At 35.7% G+C, this 22,597-nt stretch overlaps 1 protein-coding gene across 2 annotated transcripts in view; it reads left to right on the top strand.

The window, feature by feature from the left end:
- The window catches only part of LOC306660163 (gastric triacylglycerol lipase-like), a 217,910-nt gene extending 198,725 nt beyond the window's left edge, over window positions 1-19,185 (top strand). For both annotated transcript variants that reach the window (XM_079138321.1, XM_079138320.1), the window contains 9 exons: window positions 6,012-6,122; window positions 6,300-6,417; window positions 7,240-7,438; window positions 8,685-8,794; window positions 11,546-11,682; window positions 13,202-13,348; window positions 15,258-15,329; window positions 16,785-16,856; window positions 18,831-19,185. In XM_079138321.1, the coding sequence (XP_078994447.1) occupies window positions 6,012-6,122; window positions 6,300-6,417; window positions 7,240-7,438; window positions 8,685-8,794; window positions 11,546-11,682; window positions 13,202-13,348; window positions 15,258-15,329; window positions 16,785-16,856; window positions 18,831-19,067 (1,203 nt within the window). In that variant the 3' untranslated portion in view covers window positions 19,068-19,185. The remainder of the gene's footprint in view (window positions 1-6,011; window positions 6,123-6,299; window positions 6,418-7,239; window positions 7,439-8,684; window positions 8,795-11,545; window positions 11,683-13,201; window positions 13,349-15,257; window positions 15,330-16,784; window positions 16,857-18,830) is intronic.
- Window positions 19,186-22,597: the final 3,412 nt, after the last annotated feature.

Raw genomic sequence — 22,597 nt, forward strand, 5'->3', positions numbered from 1 at the left:
AGGATGTATTTGACTGCGTTATTTCTTAGTGTCAGATCTCTTTTAAAGACTACCAAGGATCTTCATTTTTTCCAGCCTGTTCTCCAACTCCTCTTTATTTACAGAAAGAAAAGGTAAAAGAACGTATTCCATCATTCTCTTGCTTAAATTTAGGCGCAGAATGACATGAAGAAATGTGACTAATTTCCCTCCTATATGCTAGTGAAGTTCATTCAAATTGCATTAGTTCGCAAAACACTTCCCTTCAATTGTTATTCTCATGCAAACACGTCACCATCTTTTCAAAATTTAGTGGTTATCAATGACAATCAACTAGAGTTGAGGAAAGGTACTCTACTAGTAAATAAAATCATGTAAACACACACGGTGTTTGATATATTCAGTTTATTCAAGCAGTGGAACACTAGTTAGTTGTATTGTGGGGCTTATTGGAAAAGTATTAGATTATAGCTTGCCATTTTGTTCTTTTCAATACTAGAGAAGGTACCAAAAATATACAGTGGAGAAAAGATAGGCTCTTCAACAAATGATGCTGGGAAAACTGGATATCCATATGTAATAGAATGAAACTTAACCCCTATCTCTCACCCCACACAAAAATCAACTCTAAGTGGATCAAAGACTTAGGCATTAGACCAGAAACCCCTACACCTACTAGAAGAAAAAGTAGGCCCAATCTACATCATTTTTGGCACAGGAACTGATTTCCTGAACAAGACTCTGAAAGAACAAGAAGTAAAATAAAAAATCAATAAATGGGATGGCACCAAACCAAAAAGCATCTCCTCAGCAAAGGAAACAATTAAGAAAGTGAAGGGAGAGCCTACAGAATGGAAGAAAATATTTGCCACCTGCATCCCAGATAGGGTGTTAATTTCCAGGATATTCAAAAAACTCAAAAAGTTTAACACCAGGGCTGGGGTTGTGGCTCAGTGGTAGAGCACTTGCCTAGTATGTGTGATGCACTGGATTAAATCCTCAGCACCACATAAAAATAAATAAATAAAATCAAGGTATTTTGTCCATGTTTAACACCAAAAAAATAAATAACCCAATCAATAAACAGGCCAAGGAAATGAACAGACCCTTCTCAAAAGAAGAAATAGGAATGTTCAACAAATATACGAAAAAAAATGTTCACCATTTCTAACAATTAGAGAAACACAAATTAAAACTACACTGACATTTCATCTTACTACAGCCAGAATGGCAATTATCAAGAATATAAGTAACACAAATGTTGGCAAGAATGTGGGAAAAAGGGAACACTCATACATTGTTGGTGGTGCAAATTGGTGCAAACCACTCTGGAAAACAGTATGGTGATTCCTCAGAAAACTTGGAATGGAACCACTATTTCACCCAGTTATTCCACTTCTCAGCATATTCCAAAGAATTTAAGATCAACTTACTGCGGTGATGCAGCCACATCAAATTTTATAGCAGCAAAATTCACATTAGCAAAGTTATGGAACTAAACTAGATGTCCATCAACAGATGAATGAATAAAGAAATTGTGGTATATATACACAGTGGACTATTACTCAGCCACAAAAAAGAATGACTTTATGACATTTGCCCATAAATGGATGGATCTAGAGACTGTTATGCTAAGTGAAATAAGCCAATCCTAAAAAATCAAAGGTCAAATGTTTTCACTGATATGTGGAAGCTAAAGCACAATAAGGGGGTGGGGCAGAGAGAAGTTCAGTAATTAGACAAAGGGAATGAACAGAAGGGAAGAGGCATAGGAATAGGAGAGATAATAGGAAAAATCTAATATAATTTTCCTATGTACCCATATGAAAATGCCTAAGTGAATCCCACCATTGTGCACACCATAAAAATGGGGTCCTAATTAGAATAAGATATGTCCCACGCTTGTATAAATTTATCAAAATGGATTCTACTCTCATGTATAACTAAGAAGAACCAATAAAAATTATTTCTTCATTATTTCTGCTAGGCATTTAAGTTCTAATAAGCAAATATGTATTCTAACAACAAATTGCAAATGATTTTAAAAGTTAAAAGTATGATTCTATTTTTCTTTAACCATGAGCTACAGATGCTCATGATAGTTGTAAAGCCTTTATCACATTTTTAAATAAACATTTTATTTATAAGCATTTATTTATAAGCACATTCACATTGTTGAAACTCCAGAAAGTAGATTTTGTATTTTTAAAATAGATATAATTCATGTGCTCTTAAAGGTCAGGAACAGGATTTTGGATATCATTATCTGGAGGGGAAGAGATCCAGGTTAAAGAGCATAAAAAACATTAACCTCTGCTGATTACATTCATTATTCCGTCATCCCATCAGAATAGTTTGTGTTGCATTGATGAAGAACAAAAGTTGGAGCCTTTTACCATCTTAATCCTCTTTACTTGAACCAAACTTTATAATTGTTTGCATCATATCTTTGATTCAATAGTTTTTATATGTTGAAGCTATCAATCAATCTTAATGTTTCCTAAGTCATTTTTAATCAGCAAAGTTCCTTTGCTCAATATTTGCTTTTGTTAAAAGTTAAAGGTGATAACTCATGTGAATTGAATGCAGTATTTGATTTTAAGATTTGTCCTTCCAACATTAAATGATGCCTAGATACTGAGACTTTATGGTAAGTTAATCAAAGGATGAATAATTCTGGCCATTGTTGAAGTTTTTATATATAAAAGGCAAGAGCACCACTAACCAAAATACGAAGCATCCAGAGAAATCTGTTTCTGAGGAGACTGTAAGTACAATTTCTGCTGGGAAAAATTATCTGAATTCTAGATTCATTGGTTTCTTTAATCCAACTATTGCAGGTTTTAAAACAGTTCTGTACTTCTTGTGTATTCACATGTATTTATCTGAATTATGACTTAATCCTATAGGATTTGATTTGTTTTGAAAGTACATGAAATTCTTGACTTTTATTGTTCAATAACAAATTTGTTTATTATATAACAGGTGTCTAATGTGAAAGTCTTTTTTCTCATTCTCCCTTTTGAGAAGCAGTAGGCCAGTCCTCTAGTGTTATAGGAATTGACTTTATAAACATGCTATTTCATATAACTTAATATCATTCAAATTAACTGTGGTTGAGTTTAACTTTATAGCCTATATACCTTTCTTCAAATTTTAAACTTTTCAAAACAGAAGTTTGGAACAAATTATATAAATCTCTCTGGAGCTGTGCCAAGGAGTTCCTTACAGAAGTTGGTTTACAGTCATCCTAAAGAAGCATTATAGTGGAGAAGAATATAATCTTGAAAACAGATAACCTTATTTAAATTATAGGCATACTGCTTTCTGGATACTTATTGGGCAAATTCTTTTATAGCCTTGCTTTGCTTATCTGCAAAATGGGGAATACAATGACACCTACTTAACAGGGTTTTTATAAAAATTAAGTGAGATGATAGTAATAATATTTATCTAATATTTACTGGATGCTGAACATACTGAAAACTTTGGTTTATCATAATGAATGCTCTTAACAACATCTAGAAATGCACTATTGTGACCATATTTTATAGAAGTAGAAAGCATTTTAGTGAAGATAACTCACTTGCATATGTTACATGTTAAGTATACAAAGTATACACTCTAGCTTATAGACAGACCTCTGTAGAAGTTTGTTACTGCTCTTATTCTAGAACTTGGTGACAGGTTCTTTGAAGCACTTATTCTGTCCCTGAACATTTCTGAGTCCCTGCTGTTGCCTTGGTGGTTGAGATGTCCTATAATTCAAACTATAGGTTAAATTTCTTCACATCACAGTAATAAATTACTTGAGGGAGGCTATAGAAGGCATAAAATTGTGGGTGCCTGAAAAGGTGGATCAAAACTTTCTGGTTTGAATGTGAAAACACTGCTGTTTGGTCTTTGTATACTACTGTGCCCTTTCCTAAAATTTCATTGTAAAGACAAGGTTTGGTTAAAACTCATTTTTAAAGAGTCACCATTAAATTTAATTTCTATTACTAAATTAGCCAGAGAGTCAGATTTTGATCTTGAGAGTTCTACTCTGGCTTTACTGTAAGTCAAGAACTATGCTAAGTGAGCTATGATAAATAGCTCTACAGCCCTTGTTGAAAAACCAAAGGCTGAATGATCTCTCTGATAAGCAGATGATGATATATAATAGGGAGTGGGAGGGAGGCAAGATTGGAGGAAGGATGGATTATATAGAGGAAGGAGGTGTGGGAAGGGTGGGGGGAAGGGAAAAATAACAGATTGAGACAAACATCATTACCCTATGTACATATATGATTACACAAATGGTATGACTCTACTTAATGTACAACCAGAGAAATAAGTTTTACTACCTTTTTTAAAATGAATCAAAATAGATAAATTATAAAAAAAGTAATATTGTCATCCCTTTTCAAAGAACCCAGCTTGAATTTAGTGATCCAAACTTTACAAACTGTTCACCAAAAGCAATTGAAATCTTTCTACATGTGATGTCCAAATTGCTCCTAACCTGCAATAGTTTCTAAATAAATAATTATTGTGTGATTTACCTGACATACACTAAAAAGGATATGATTTAAAGCTATCTTCCACATGGTATCTTTTCAAATATTTGAGAACAAATAGCAGTTCTCCCTTGAGGGTCTTTCACAAGTTTAGTATCTGGAGATTCTCAAATTCATAGGAGGAAGTTTAGATCTTCTGAGTCTAACGTCAAATGTTATCTGTCTTGGGAAGCAAGAGGTGAGTATCACAAGATCAAAAGGTAGAGTCCTACTGAAATGTTCCTTTGAAAAAAGAAAATTTGTAAATGAAAATATTAATCAAACTGCAAAAACTGTAAAGTGCTCAATTCTAGTAATTTTGAGTATATGTGGAATTCCTAGTCATTGTCCAAAAGAAAATGCTGTGTAGTTGCCCCAAGGACCACATGTTGACAGCAAAGGATGGCTAAGTTTTAAAATTGACAAGCCACTTTGAGTTGCAGCCTACTCTATTTTTGAGGGATTAAATCTGATAGGATTATCCACTGGGCTACTTTCAGTTAAAAACTTTCATTTATTTTATAACAGGTATATTTTGTGTCTAGCCTGTACTGCTTTCCAATTACCATAAGCCTGACAATTTGACGAATAATTATGCAGAAAGACTAGCCATTTAACTAGTAACACTAATTGAGTCTACTTGAAATTATTTTGTCATCTAAGAAGTGGGTTGCTATTTTTCTCCTGCAAAATGTTAAAGGTTGAATTAGAAAACCTTCTGAGTCTTTTTAAAGTAGTGACACTGATTTTTCTTTTTGTTGTTGAATACTTGTGAAGGTATTAGACCATCCAATACATTGCCGATTTATAATTTTCATGGACTACCTAAGTAATTTTAATGAGATAATATCTCAAGGCCATGGGTTTAATCCCCTTCATTGCAAAAGAAAACAACAACAATTAAAAAAAAAAAAACTGAAATAGCAATAAATTTCTTAAAATTATATTCACACATTATTCTATTTATGGGTGGCATTTTGAGGTGATGGCAGCTTTTAAATCCATATAATGACCTCAAATCAATAAATTTTTATGTAGTCACTATTATAAATAAAACCTTTTAAAAATGTCATGATAAGTTTGAATAAATATTACATGAAGGTTAAATATAAGGGCATCAAATGCCTATATAACTCTCACTCCCACTTTGGGCTCTCAAAATCAGTTGGCAAAAGTCTTAAACATATGGCATAAAAAGAATATGATATTATTTTGAACAGTTAGAACTTTTGTTTCTGCCAGCTAAACTTCCTTTGAGAAGACTTGAAAATTAAATGGGAAGTACTCTTAAACAAATGAAATTAAGGTGAAAACATTTTAAACATTAAGATGATTTTACTGACGTCCACATGTTCCAGTTTACTGCCCAACAGAATATAATCAAACTCAAGCAATTCTCTACTTTGCTTATAGGTAAAATTGTCCCAAAATATTAGTATTATGAAAGTATAATGAGATGACCATAGCATGGGCTATTCTTTTGTTTCTGGACAGATCAAAATGTGGTCGCTTTTAGCAGTGGCATGTTTGATATCTGCACTTGGATCTACACATGGCTTCTTAGGAATACTAGCACCTGAGAGCCCTGAAGCGCACATGAATATTGTAAGTTACTAGGGGGCGGGGCAGGGGGATGGCTATCTATAGAATTTAAGAGATATTAATATGATATAAAATCATATTAAAATTTTAAGTCACTGGTTAAAATAATTAGCATTGTCTAGTCATTCAATGTATTTTAAAAGTCAGCTAAAACTTAACCTTTTTGGTTTTCCTCATCAGAATCAAATGATTTCCTACTGGGGATACCCATGTGAAGAATATGAAGTTGTGACTGAAGACGGTTATATCCTCGGGATCTTCAGAATTCCTTATGGAAAGAAAAATTCAGAGAACAGAGGTATAATCTTCTTTCCTTCCTTCCCTTCCCCCTCTTTCCTTTTCCCTTGTCCCTTCTCCTTTCTTCCCTCTCCTTTCCCCCACATTCCTTCCTTCTGTTTTTTCCTCCTTTCATTTCTTCTTAAGGATTTAATAAATCTTGCTCATTTTGGAAATGCAACAAAAACTAATCCATATTTCCAATTCTCAAGAAGATTACCATCACATCAATGAGACAGATAAATAAACAAATGATTATAATGAAATGTGTTAAGTCCAAAGCCACAACTGTGCATAGGCTATTAAACTGGAAGCCTTAATGAAGATGTTTAACCCAGCTAAGGAAAGTTGCCCTCAGAGATAGTAACTGAGCTCAGTTCTACAGGATCAAAAAGAGTTATCCAGAGTGTGTTGTAGAGAGGAGGTTGTGGACGAAATTTGAAACCTATTTTCCAAATAAAGGCTATTTTTGCTAGTACTATTAAAATTTTATTTTTTCTCATTGTAGAAAAATTAAGTAGTGCAAAAATAATAAAAAATTTAAAAGACTACCTGTAACTTTACTATTTATATAGTCCACCTAAATTAACCTAGTGCTGAATTTCTTGCAATATAATTAACAGCTTCACTGAAGTAAAGCTGGTGTACAATGGAATATGCTTATTTTAAGTAGACATTTGATAAGCTTTGGCATCTGAGAAACCAGCCACCTGAGTAAAGATGATTAAGATAACATATTCAAAATTCTTCAACTCAGTAAAGCAAATGCATTTAATTCTAGTCACATGTTTATCTTAGAATAAAGAGTAAGTTTATAATGTTTTGAAATAATTTTCTTCTTCAGGCCACAGACCTGTGGTGTTTCTGCAGCATGGTTTGCTTGCATCAGCCACAAACTGGATTGCCAACCTGCCCAGCAACAGCCTGGCCTTCATCCTGGCAGATGCTGGTTATGATGTATGGTTGGGCAATAGCAGAGGAAATACCTGGTCCAGAAGAAATTTGTACTATTCACCAGACTCAGTTGAATTCTGGGCTTTCAGGTAAAGAAAAAGGACAGTAAAAATGGGTAATTAAGAATAATCATTGGTCTTTAAAAAGGTAATCTCATTTTGTTCTTTCTTGTGGGCTTGAATATTTTGATCTAAACTGAATCAAACATTGTGAAATTTCTGAATGAGTGAAAATATTGCACTGTTAATAAAACTAACCATAAAGACATCAGTGTTAAAAAAATCATTGGACTTTAAAAGCATAGACATCTTCCTTTCTAATCCAATCCCATCTTAACAAATTATATTTCAAAGTAGGAGGGGAAAGAAGCCATTTTTACTCTTATCCCTTCTTGAATTCTTCTATATATCTCATTTCAAAGGTAGATTTTCCTTCAAACTTTCTGTTACCTCAGTTACTCACTATGTGGGGATCCCCAAATATGCTTTTCTAAAAGTAATGAACAATATGGCTGAAGCAAGGAAATTCACTGCCCCTGGCAAATTTCAAAGGGAGTATCCATACAGATTCAGGGCATGTTAGAACCCATTTGTGGATTCAACCTCATCATTATGAAGAACAAAATTCAGTCAACATGGAGGGATTTTCAAAGGTTTCCTATCACTAACCTTCTTGTACCTTATTCCTGGAAATTACTGAGGGAAGTAGAGAACAGAAGAGAATTTGGCTAATGATGCTAGGGGCACAAAAGTGCTCTGAGAGTTCTAGGAGCTGAAAGGAAACACTTATGTCCCAGGTGGAGAGAGGAAGAGGGAAAGTGACATAAGAGGAGTCTAGAAAAGCTGATAAGAGTCAGTTCAGGCAGAACTATGCTGATGATGGTGAGGGCACAGCAACTCATTTCAAGTGCAACGAGAAGTCACTGAAAATTTTTAAACTGGGGAGTTTTCATTTTCAAAGTGTCATTCTGACTGAGTTGTGAAGAATAAAATATAGAGGGACGAGATTCATATTAAATGGCACTGAAACACAGCATGCACATGCTTATTAAATCTAACATTCCATTTCAGGGATGGAAATAATTCCCAGCTACAGGTACTATCTTGTTTGGATTAGATTGCAGCAATAGTACTGTGTTTCACAAATGATGTAAGTTGTTTATAAGAAGCCACTCTAAAGGGCACCTGATACTTGTTAGGGTTTTTAAGCAGCAATACTTAGAGAATCTAGTTTTCTATATCTCTAACAGATATAGAGCCTTAACTATAAATATGCTAGAATTTTAGAAACTATAACAAGAAAATATATTCAACTTTATGCTGTTTTTTCTTGCAGTTTTGATGAAATGGCTAAATATGACCTTCCAGCTACAATTGACTTCATTGTAAATAAAACTGGACAGGAGAAGATACACTATGTTGGTCATTCACAGGGCACTACCATCGGTAAGTAAAGGCATTGGGACCATGTAATTTAGTTATTATACCATAGACCTCTGCTCATGGTTATGGCAGTATAACCACATTAACTACTTTCCATTCTCTATAAAAATCAGCACTATGACAATTTAATGACATAGGGACAATACATGGGTTAAAAAAATCTAAGGGAGTAAATTGTGCAAGGTAACATGAGTTGTACCAATAGGTTCAACAAGGTGGTTCAAGTATTAGCTCAGGTAATCTCTCAAGTCACCATCTTTCAGCATCTGGACTGAATTTATTTTGTTCATAAAATCATTTATGGAGAATGGATTAAACTGTGGCATGTAAAAGAGCACAAAAATAAGATTAAATCTCTGCCTGAGAGGAGGCAGAGAAAATAACAAAGATTAGAAAGTAAAATATTTAATGTACTAAATAATAATAATACTATGGAAAAAAGCAATTGGGGAAGGATATTAGGGAGTATCAGAGGGTTTCAAAGCAATTTTTGATAGGGAACACAAACAAAACCCTCTGGGTAAACACATAGAGGTCAGGGAGGCTGGCTGATGTTCCAGGAAGACAGAGCAGGGTGTGTAAAGGATCTGAAGCTTGAGCACACTCAAAGGAATAGCAATGAGGCATTCCTTTTTGGTTGAATAAGACTGAGAGAGAGATGGGGAGAGTGACACAAGATTACAGAATTTGGGGAGGGCAGACTGTTCAAGATTCTGGTAGTTATAAGAATATCAGTTTTCATGCTGAGGGAAAAAGGAAACCATGGACAAATTTTGAATAAGGTATTACATGATCTGTAATAAGATCCCTCTGGTGACTGGATGTGAGGGTAGTTGTGAAAGTAATCATACAGGGCCAGGTTCTAGGTACATCTTTTAGACATATTTTGGAGATGGAGTCAACAGGATTTGCTGACATATTGGGTATTGGGTAAAAGAGTAAAAAAATATAAAAAGGAGTCAAATGATGGTGAGTTTGCACCTGAGCACATGGAATAATGGGGATGCCACTAAACTAGGTGGGGAAAGCTGTGAAGACAGCTGATGTAGGAGGAACAGAAGATCAGCTTTGAAACACAGGTGCTTATAGGAGGAGATTAAAGTAAAGGTGTCAAGCATTCAATTATAGAACCAATCTAGAATTTATGGGAGAAGACTGAGTTTAAAAAGTACAAAACAGGAGTCATCAGGACATGCCACAGAATGTAATACTGTAAGTTTAGGCAGGATAGAGGAGAGATCCAAGGATAAGCCCTGGACTACTCCATAATATAGAAGATGAGGAGGAAACAAGTGAAGAAACGAAGAGATAGTGATAATGATGACAATAATATAAGGGCAACAAAAGTGTCTATTATTCTGGTAGCCAAGGGAAGAAAGTGTTTTAAGAGAATGTGTTCAACTGTGGAAAAAGCTATCGATAAGTCAAATGAAAATAAAGCCCCCAAATGAATCATTGGATATAGCAGCCTAGAAGTTACAGTAGACTTTTGTAACAGCAGTTCTGTTGGAGTGGTTAGAGTGAAAACATAATCCAGTGAGTTCAAGAGAGCACGAAAGAAGGTATAAAGGATAAAAAATAGTGTGGAAGTGGGAGAAGAAAAGGAAAGTCACCTGGGAGAAATCATGGCACATTTTTATGCCACCCCTACTCTCACCTGATAACCTTCCTTCCTCCACAATTCCAGTGGAAACATAGGCAAAGAAGTGAATGAAATTGGTGGTAGAAGTTTGTAAAAATTTCTCCTCCATCTGCTTGTTCAGTCTGAAGAGTTGATTTCAACTGTAAGTTGTAGAGAGGAGAAAGTAAGTGATGGGTAGCTTCCCAATGTCTTTGTTTTTGTGTACTAGGTCAGGTTCCCAAGAAGATGGAGATAAGCACTCAAGAAATTTTTTAGAAAAACGCTTTTAGGGTAAAGGGCAAAAAGCAAGCATGGTCAGAGAGAGAGAGAGAGAAAGAGAGAGAGAGAGAGACAGACAGACAGACAGGCAGGGGTGTGAAATAGCCTCTGAAAAGCCATATTGTACAGATTGATTCTGCACAATATGGCTCTTAAGATTCTTCCTCAGTGGGACCAGGGGTCTGGCCTTCTTGACCTGTCATTAGATGCAGGCTGTTCCAGGAAGGGGGCCTGTAACCTTTGATGAAGCTGCTCTCCTCAGTGTAAGCAGAGAAAACTCACAGGTGAGGCTGTTGGGCACACTCTTCTCTGTAACTGGGTTGAGGAACTGCCTCAATCTGAAGAGTAGAGCACCAGTGGCATATAGTCAACATCCACTCAAAACCCTTTATTTAAAAAATAGGACAGTTTCTAGGTTACCGAGATTTATTCCTTTTAATTTCTGGATGGAAATCTGTATCTACTATGACATATTCCTCTGACTCTTTTAATAGAACATATTGAACATAGATTAACCCTTTCTTGATGATCTGGAGTTATACAATTATTGAGATGCAATACAGCTGTTTCCTTAGAGCGTATTGAAGTGAATGGACTGCTTGTCCTGATACCCACAAAACTCCATTCTATTACTCTTTTGAGTTATTTGAATTTGGAACATTTCCATTCTTTTACTTCCACTAGCAAACTTTAAATTGAGATTACTATGCTCATTAATACATAAGCAAGCAGAAGTGCCAATTTCTCAGCTTGTGTCAGATGTTACCTTTACTGGGACCAAGATGATGTCATACTTGTAAAAACAAAACAGCACACACACACTCCTACCTCACGTGTTCCTTGTTCTATTTCAGGTTTTATTGCCTTTTCTACCAATCCCACACTGGCTGAAAGAATCAAAACCTTTTATGCACTAGCGCCAGTTGCCACTGTGAAGTATTCAAAAAGCCTTTTAACAAAACTTGGGCTTATTCCTCCAACCCTCTTCAAGGTATGTGATTCACTTTAGTTAATTGGACCTGAGGTGCCCAATTTACCCACGGATTTCAAAGTGATGGAAGGAGCACCACACCTGCTGGAAAAATATATGCATATCCCAAAATGAAACTGTACCTGTTTATATTATTTCTTGCATAGCACTTGAAATATCTGGATCCCCTCTCCAGCCTGTGAGAGCCTCATTTATTTCTTTGTTCTTGATTAGCCCAATGCGCCCAATGCCATTGAATGTTTTTGCTTTTTCATGGATAGTTCATTTACCAAGCACTTTACATAGCTGGGTCAAGGCTGCGGTTCCAGTCCTGGAGCAGGGAATGGGTAATAAAATCAAAGCAAAATAGTCAAATAAGAAGCTTAACTCACCAGGGTCATGTTAATCTGGAAGAGGAGAAAAAGGAAAGAAAAGGGACAGGAAAAGGAGAAAGAGGGGAAAGAAATTAATGATTAAGTCAAGAAAGATCCCTAATTAAAAATTATTGGTTTTCCTAAGAGCTCTTTTCCTATTGTCTTCAAATAGAGATTTCACAGGGCAGTAGTATGGTTTTTCAATAAACCACAAATTAAATGCCTATTGAATAGGCACACACTGTACAGAATTAATAATCTTTCCTTTTTCCAACACTTGATACCCTACTTCTCCCACCATTGAAGCCAACACACACACACACATTTCCTTTAGGATCATGGTTTAGTTTTAGGCTATGAAATGTAGTAATGTTATGTCCTTCTGTGGTTTTGTGCTGTTAATTTCTTTTCACTTTGTATTATATGTGTGTCTAAACCAAAGAGGTTTATAGCTATACAAAAATCCATTTGTAAACCTTTTATTCAAAATCTAAAATGTTGTGATGACCCTGGTTGTGTTTACTGCTGCAATGACCCAGAGCTTATTTCCTCCTACCCTCAGATTTTCTTATAGCAGTGCAGAAAGTGACTTAGAAAGAAAAAGCATTAAGACCTTAAGTCAGAGGATTAGGTAAGGATTCTAGATAATGTAGTTCATATTAGCTCACAATGCTATGTATCAACTTCATGCTGTATAAAAGGAAGAAAACAAAATGTTTGCTTTCCTCAAAATAATTCGGACAGATCTCCAAAGGTTTTGCTAAAAATATGGCTCAGAGTCACCATTTCCCCTCCTGTTCTTTCCACAACTTATTATTAAAATCACACATCTTGGTAAATAATTATGATAGTCTGCCATTGTTGTTTCATGTTTTTAATTCCATAACTCTTAATACCCCAGCTAGATTGTGACGCATGTCTTCTGCTTCCCCTGAGCAGCCAGTACAGTTCTCAATGTACCAAAAGACTCCCAGTGTTAATAACTTCCCTGTACATTTCACAACCTCATTGTGGGAATTAAATGAGGAAAAGTATAGAATATTCCAAAACAACCTATAGAAGTAAGAAAATACCATTAGCCTAATTCCACCTGCATAAGCAACTAGATAATGAGTCTTTTTGTAGCCTGAATGCTGCAATGCTCTAATGATGCTTTTATTTTTCAGACCATATTTGGTAACAAAATATTCTTCCCACACAACTTCTTTGATCAATTTCTTGGTACTGAAGTATGCTCCCGTGAGTTAATGGACCTCCTTTGTAGCAACGCCTTGTTTATCATTTGTGGATTTGACAGTAAGAACTTGAACACGGTGTGTATGCCTATAGTTTCTATTCCTAATATTTTGAGGAGTACCTTTGATTATTTTTCATCATCACTTAGGAATGGAACTTCATAAGAGCTAGAAGTAGTTTCAGAATTGTGTCCTTGATCTCCTGGTAAACACATGAGGAACCACAGTCATTGCTCCATTACAGTTTTGTCTTCTCCTGCTTTTCACCCCTATTGCCCCTAAAAGAATACATAACCATGCAGAAAAAAACAAAAACGAAAATTCGTGATTCATTTGTGCCCACCAAAGTAATTGGTATGCATTTAAATTATGTGGTAAAAGGAACTGAACCATATATTTGGACAAGCTCTACAGGAAAATTGTCTAGGCATTGAATAAGTGTTCTTATAAATATTTTTGATGCTACTAGTCATCCCATACATTTTATAAAGAATATTTCAGAAAAACCATTTATGTAATACCTTGCACATATTTTTGATTTGCAGAGCAAGATCTGCATTGAGTTGCAATAAAACTTACTTGAGAAAATGCAATCTAATAATGTAGCTAAATATATGGATTTAGGTGAGCCTGAATTCAAATCCTACCCTTGAACTGGCTTAAACTCTTCTGTGTTGGTTTCCTCATCTACAAAATGTATTATTGTGAATCTTGAGACAGCTAAAATATGTGAGGCTATAATACATAGTAATATATTACTTTTGCTACTATTACCGTTACATATAGACATCTATCTTATTCAAAATAGTTGGTTTAGTTTGTACCTTTGAACATCTAAGATAAACAAATTTATTGATAGGAAGGTATAATTCTACAGAGTCTCGTAGTCATTGGGAGAACAGTGGTGAAAAAGATAGATATGGCTCTGGTTTCATGGAGTTCAAAGATTCAGTTCTCTTTCTCATGGCTGGTGACCATCACTGTGTATATGTGGATATTTAAAATATATTTTTATTAAAATATATGTATATAGACACATATTTTACACATATATATGTAAGTATTTTCTTTGTTCCCCACCTAGGATAATAAATAAGCGTTCCCAATATTTCTTTCCTAAAAATGAGTTCTTGACGATTTGGGGGATCTTCATCATTCAGTATGTAGAGTAGAACAGAGAAGCCTATCTATATCATACTAAGAAAGGGCAGTATAAATAACCATATTCCATCAATAAGAATCTTATGAGAAAAAAATGGTAAAATAGAGATTCAGGGAAGAAAGCAATTTAGAGATTTCATTTTATGCATGATGCTTAGGTGGAGATTCTTGAATCTCCTGTGAATATTGTCAATTTATTTGACTGACCTATGCAATCCAATAAGGGGATTTAAGTTTTCTGATTGATATATGAGCAAGGTGACTTAGGACCTTCATAGAATAGCATAAATGAAAAAAATATAATTACCATTATATATATAATAATTACCATTATATATAATTATAGTATATACAGATATACTATATATATATCGTATATATATATATATATATAGTAATTACTATCCCATATATGTTAAAGTTCTGCATAGCAAATTGCCTATGTGTTTAGATTCAATTTACTGCACTCTGGCATTGAGAGCAATAAAAAGCTGAAAATTCAGATTTAGAGACCTAGATTGAATTCTCTTCCTCCACACTGTTACTATCTGAGTGAGAATGAAATTTTCTCTGAACTTCTTTGAGTTCCAATTTCCATTCTGAAAAACTGGTGATAATGAGCTCCTTCACTGAGTGGCTACAAACTGAGTTAAAACATATAATTACACTTGGAAAACTCTAAGGTGACATGCAACTGTGTTGCTCATACCCTTCCAGCAAAAGCTGCCTGGAAACACTTGAGTTCAATCAGAAAACAAAACTTTCCTATTTTTCAGAAACTATGTGTTTAAGTATGCATACATATATGTGTGTGTTTGATTTCTAGAGTCGCTTTGATGTCTATTTAGCACATAATCCAGCAGGAACTTCTGTTCAAGATGTCCTCCACTGGGCCCAGGTATCATTACTCCAATTTTGTTAAAAACTTATTTTGTTCTGAACCCTTGCACTTTACCTAAAGCACAACCTTAAAACATTCTGCTCATTTATTGATTTGGTTATTTGATATTTTTGGTGTTTTTTGAGTTCTTTGCATATGCTGGAGATTAAAGCTCTGAGATGAAAGTTGCAAAGATATTCTCCCATTTTGTAAGCTCTCACTTCACATTCTCATTTGTTTTCTTTGCTGTGAAGAAGTTTTTAAGTTTGATTCCATCCCATTTATTGATTCATTTTTTGTGGGGGGTGTGGGGTACCGGGGATTGAACTCAGGGGCACTCATCACTGAGTCACAACACTCCCAGCCTTAATTTATTTTATTTTATTTTATTTAGAGATAGGGTCTCAATGAGTTGCTTAGAGCCTTGGTTTTGCTGACGTTGGCTTTGAGGTCATGATCTTCCTGTCTCAGCCTCCTGAGCTGCTAGGATTACCATGTATTGATTCCTGATTTTACTTTTTTTGCTTTAGGAACATTGTAGAGAAAGTTGGTTCCTAAGGTAGAGAGTTGGGCCTGTCTTTTCTTCTAGCAGGTGCAAGCAAGTTCTCTTTGATCTAATGCCTATGTCATTGATCTACTTTGAGTTGAGTTTTGTTCAAAGAACTCAAAAACTTAACACCAAAAAACCCCAAATAACCCAATCAATAAGTGGGAAAAGGAACTGAACAGGCACTTCATAAGAAGAAATATGAATGGTCAACAAATATATGAAAAAATGTTCAACATCTCTAGCAATTAGAGAAATGCAAATTAAAACTACACTGAGATTTCATATCACTCCAGTTAGAAATGTCAATAATAGAGTTACTTTAGATTAGGTAGAGGGAAGTGAAGGGAGAGGAGGAGTTATGGGGATAGAAAGTAGAGAAGAATGAATCTGACATTATTACCCTATGTACCTATAAAACTACAAGTGGTGGAATTCTACATCATGTACAGCCAGAATGAGAGATTACACTCCATCTTTGTATGTTGTATCCAAGTGCATTCTTCTGTCATGTATAACTAATTAGAACAAATTAAAATAAAGAAAATAAGTAATAATAACTGTTGGTAAGGATGTATGGGAAAAGGTTCATTCATACATTGCTGGTGGGACTGCAAATTGGTGCAGCCACTGTGGAAAGCAGTATGGAGATTCCTCAGAAAACCTGGAATGGAACCTTACAAAACAGGTGCTTTGGGAAGCAAAAAAGTGAATGATTTTTGTGACTGGGTTTGCAAGAAAAATTATTTCAGGCAAAACTGCAATTAAACTTACATATCGACCCTGTCCTAGATGACTAATAATTTTATTTGGAATAAAAATATTGTAATGGTTCTTTACATTAAAAGTAAGCTACTTAGAAATGTTTGGATTTAATTTTTTCATGTGAAAAATATTTTTGTGTGTTTTCAATTTTTCTACATTAGGCTGCTAGGTCTGGGAAATTTCAAGCTTTTGACTGGGGAAGCCCATTTCAGAACTTGAAACACTATAATCAGGTAAGTTTCTTAAAGTTGGAATTATTCATGTATACAAAAAATTATGATGTCTGGGCATCTATTTTTCAAGGGAAGTCTTGATGCCCAGGCTCCTGTTCTCCCACATGGCTATGAATTCCTGCTCCAGTGGCTATGCTCAACCAGTCTTCCCCCAGAGAAGCACATGCAGCACCGCCTGTTGTCATTGCAATGGCCTGCCCTGTAACCCAGTCTCCAGCTCACTTTCTAAGATGCAACTGATATAACGGATTAATAATTCCAACCATACCTGGAATAGAGCTGGAATGTTTGGTTTTCTCGAACATTATCCTCCCCTTTATGGATAACCAGAGGAGTTGTTTTACAAGTGTATATTCCCATACAAAAGAAAAGGATGGCATGTGTACAGTCAAGGCTGGGAATAATTTTCAGCAGGTAGGTGCCTTGTGGCACAGGCAGACATAGTGAGCAGTTCTCATACTTACTATAATACAAAGGATCCAGACTTGGGGGTTCATCTTAACCATAGTAAATATGCATTTGTGTAATAACTACCCAGATTTAGGCATTTATTGAAAAGATTTATTGGTATAATATCTATAATCCCTTAGCTCATGGTAGACTGTCACTGACTTATTTTGAACAAGGGAAACACCCTACATAATTTTGTAAAATTCTCTTCTTCATCTACCCTCAATTTTCCCACCTAAATAGTAAGTAACTGAGCAACTCTACTGATTTCATCTGTTTCCATGATTCAAATTTAGAAGGGACATATCTGTTTCTATAACAATATCTTATATGTAAAGAAAATCCCCCACTTTACATCTTTGATGTTTTTAAAGAGATTTTCAGACTATCATAATATCAAATTTTTGTTGAAAAAACTTTTTCCCCAACCATAACCTTCTCAAATCCCTAAAGTACAGATTTCTTTGAGTCTATTTTTCTATTGGGCCCAAATACTGGCAATCAGAGAACCTCATCTTAGAGGGTCAGCTGGGACCTGGAATATCCAGTCCCCAAGTCCACCCTCCTTCCAACCAAGTTAATAACAGTTCAGGTTGGTTTTGAACTAACTGAGCTAGTATCGAAGCAACTGTTTGAACATGGGGTATAAATAAAAGAAAATGGATTTAAATTACAGATATTCTCCATATTTTTTCTCCAATATACAGGGGAATAAAATAGGAAGGATTAAAATACAAGGACAAATCATATACAATAAACGTTTTGCTATGACAAATTGGCCATTTCATAAGTGAGAGTAACTTTTCATATATTAGATTAATAATTGTTGAAAGTTTATTATAAAAATATCTAATATAATTGTCTCTAGATTATGAGCAAATTGGAGGTGATTCTCTTGTTCTTCCTATTTTATGGATCTCCTGAAAAATTTTTGTGTTAATGGTGATTTTCTAGAAATAGGAAATGGGATTGATGATACTTCGTTTCAGAGTTTAAAGCAGCATTTAGTAAAATCAGGTAAGTACTCAGCAGATTCAGCTTTGGACTGAATTACTGGCCTCACCAACTATACTGGGAAGTCAATACAAAGTCAAAGTAAAGAACTCAGGACACATTGAGACCATACTTCAGAGGGTAGAAACAATCCACCAGAGTTAAACTCTAATCAGATCTATTTTATTCAGCTTGAGCTGAAATCTAAGTTTTTAATTTATAAGAATTATTATCAAAAGCCTTGCAATTCAGATCATGGTTTGGGACCAGCAGTATCAGAATCACCCACAAAAGTAGAATCTTCAGCTCTTTCCCCAAAACTCCTGAGTTCACCTTCATTTTAACAAGATCCTCCAGGTAATTCACATGCCCATTAATTTGAGAAGCACCAATCCAAAACATATTGTTTCTGCTTTGTTTTGTGAATGAAAGTGACCAAGTGAGTTAATGTTACTCAAACTACCCAAAGAATACTCATTGGCTTTATAGCATGGTCACCTAAACCCTAGTTCTTTATCTTGTGTTTTTCAGCTCACACCTCCCTACTACAACGTGACAGCCATGAGTGTGCCGATTGCAGTGTGGAACGGTGGCAACGACTTGTTGGCTGATCCTCAGGATGTCAACATTTTGCTTCCCAAACTCTCCAATCTCATTTACCACAAGGAGCTTCTTCCTTACAACCACTTGGACTTTATCTGGGCAATTAATGCTCCTCAAGAAGTTTATAATGAAATGGTTTCTATGATGGCAGAAGATAAAGAATAGCTCTGGATTTTAGAAATTATTCACTTCTTTTTCCAAAATGCTTTCCTCTCTCATACACAGTTTTCTGCAATGTTTAAAATGCAGTGCTTCTTTTCTGTAATTTTGACTTTAGAAATATATTGGCATCCATAACCTTCACATTTGGCATTTTGAATTCTTTTCTCAAATTTGGAAAAACTCAATTTTTCACTTAGAAATTTATCTAGAACACCCTCATTCATTTTCTCTCCTACACTTTAGTTAGGAGCTAAGAACCATGATTACTACCAAAAGACAGTGTTGGGGTTGAATATTGACTCTTCTTATATCTGTTTGATACTGGATAAATTACTTTCAATTACCATTGAAATGGTTATTATCATTGAAGCTCAGTCTCTCCACCTGCACGGTGGGTATATCAATTGCTCTTTTGCATGTTTAATCCAAGGAGAAAGCCCACTGGGATATAAACTGAACTGAGGTCAGTTCACTTTCACCTCCCAGGAAGAGGAGGAGAAGGGTAGGTTGGGAAGCAACAGGCACCCCGACCCTGATTCAGGAAGTTGGAAGATAAACAGTATTCACTATCATTGTTATTATTCTTCCCTCATTTCTTTGGATCTCAGCCAACAGGCACCAACTAACCAAACTATTTTTTGCAATGACTATCACTATCCTGCTGACCAAAGAATCCAGAAATATTCTCACATTCCCACTGGTATATAAACCAGAATATATAACTGTTACTAGTTGGTTCAAAAAAAAGAGAAGGCGTCAAACTTCCAAAATTTCCAGAAAGCACAGCTTTTACCTAAGGTATTTTATCAACACACCCCAAATCATGAACTCATATTTTATGCATTAAGCTTTTTGGTTCCTAATATTTATCATGCAAAGGTAGTATATACTGAATGAAATGTAACTGAGATAAAGAATAACTTGCACTCAGTTATGTCCCTTTACCTTTGCCAGGAAGCCTGAAACTTTTCTTTAACACAAAATCTATAGCCCTCCTGCCTCACTGTGGCTCATGTGCTAAATCCCTGTCCATTATTCCATATGATGCTATTTCACCCAGTGGAATTTTGCAAGCCATTTAAATGTGCAAACAGAGGAAGTTTAGTTCACTGATTCTACATTACTAACAGTTATGGACTGTGTGTTTGTTCCTCCAAAATTCATATGCTGAAACCCTAACACTCAATAGAATGGTATTAGGAAGTATGATGTTTCGAAGGTAATTAGATCATGAGAGTAGAGCCCCTATGATGGGGTTACCATAATTATAAAAAGAGGGATAACTCACTAGAGTTCTACCATGTGAGGTTATGAAATGTAGTCTGGAACTGAAAAGAGGTTCCTCACCAGAATCTAACAATATTGACACCCTGATCTCTGACTTCTAGACCTCAGAGCTGTGAGAAATACATTTCTGTTATTAATAAGGCACCCTAAGTTACTTAGCAGCCCTAAGATATTTTCTAATTTCACGGACCCAACTGATCTCCATGTAAAGACACAAGCCACTCTGAACCAATGGCCTTGCTATGATCTACACATGAGGACTCAAACCACACTGAAACAAGGGACATGATAAACATCAAAGTCCTGCATGTATCAAAACTTCTATGCTTTAAGCACATCTCCTAGCCTACAAACTATCTTAAGTGAGAACAGGGACTGAATCTTATTTAGTTTTGTAAGCCCAGTGTTTAGTACAGAACATAACACCTAGGAGTTTTTCACTTAATGACTGTCAATTATTTTGGCTGATAGGGCAGGTGGGTGGGTGAATGGACAAATAGATAGATGAACAGATAAACAAGTAGTTGGAGGCATGGATGGATGGAAAATAGATGTATGGTTGTGATACCCTCTTTAAAATTGGGATTGGGTCCTCGTTTCCCTTGTGTTCAAGATAAAACACCCAAGAAATGCTAAGGCAATAGCTAAAAGTAAATTTTATTTTCTAGATGAGAGAGAGAGACAGGTTAAGACTTCCCTGAAGAGAAGAGGACCCCGAGTTGGTGTTTGTGGGAGTGGGGGTGTCTTGTCCCTTTATAGATTTTAGGTTTCCTTCCTCCTCATGCCTAGGTAACCAAAAGGTGGGAAAAGACCAGAAGGTGGGAAAAGAGCCATCCAGGGGGTGATTGCTTGTATTGGAAAGTGTGATCCTTCCCCTCCCCTGGAGGTATTAGTAGCCAGTTGATGGGGAAGCAATATCTACTTATTTCCTTTTCTTAGATAGTCAACTATCTGTCTTTTGCCCCTGTCTCAGGTGGGTGGCAGGTTGGCTGGCTGGATGATTATATGGGAGGATATAAAATGTCTAGAGAAGTGCCTGATGCATATAATAAATTATAACTGCATATTTCTCTTCTCCAAAAGCATATAAATACCTTATTTTCATATAGTGAAATATTTATGTCAAAAATTTCCACTCATTTAACCTATTTTAATAATGTACAAGGAATATTGTTTTTCTCATGCTAGAAAAAATATACACATTGTTTCACATGTGTTTTTTTTGTGTGTGCAGAGAGCCAAAATGTAATGCATTCTGCATAAAACCTGCCCCTTTGTGTTACAAAGCTAAGCATTAATCCTTTCAACAAACAAACAAACAACTATTTGACCTAAGCTGGAATAAACAGATAAACTTTTTCCTCAAGGACATTAGCTTTTCCACTATGGCAGTGGGAGGGGCTTCCACTATCATCAAAATCTGTTTTAGATCGGATTTCTAACTAACAAACTGCCTCAAAACTTGGTAGTGAAAAATATTGATTGAATTATGGTTATGGGTTCTGTTGGGTCAGAATTAGGACAGAGTACAGGGAGGTGGCTTGACTCTGCTTCATGTTCTCTGGTATCCATCTAGGAAGACAGAGTACAGGGAGGTGGCTTGACTCTGCTTCATGTTCTCTGGTATCCATGTAGGAAGACTTAAAGACATAAGGGGGACCTGACAGCTGGGAACTGCAATCATTGGTTGTCTCATTCACATGTCTGGCACGTGGGCTCAGATGTCTTGAAAGCTGAGCTCAGCAGGACTGTGAATCAGAGTGAGTAGATGAGTCTTCTCCATGCAGATTTGCTTCCCCCAAACGTGGCAGCCTCAGGATAGTTGAACACATATCTCGACAGCTTGTGGCTCCAGTGTAAGGGCTCAAGTGGGCCTCATTGCCAGTTATGACTCAGTCTTTGTGGCCACAGAGCATGACCTCCATCATATTTTACCATTTGGAGAAGTTACCAATCTATCCAGATTTCCAGGCAGGAGACATAAACCTCACACCTTGATGGGAGGCATGTAAGTGTTTTAACATAATGTTTAAAAACCCTTCAACATTAAGAGGAGAAACTGAAACCTAGAATCCTACAGAAGGCAATCTTAATTCATTTCATCACCCTTGGGCCTCATTTTCATTGCCATATATTATTCAATTTTTGTGAGAAATCAGATCTCTGACTTCCCCATCATGGCTGGAACATGCTGGCAATGGTGGCAAGAAACCTCTACCTCCTTTCCTGAATTCAGTGCTTCTCAT

The sequence above is a fragment of the Sciurus vulgaris genome, assembly GCF_902686455.1.
Source record: "Sciurus vulgaris genome assembly, chromosome: 4".
NCBI lineage: Eukaryota > Metazoa > Chordata > Mammalia > Rodentia > Sciuridae > Sciurus > Sciurus vulgaris.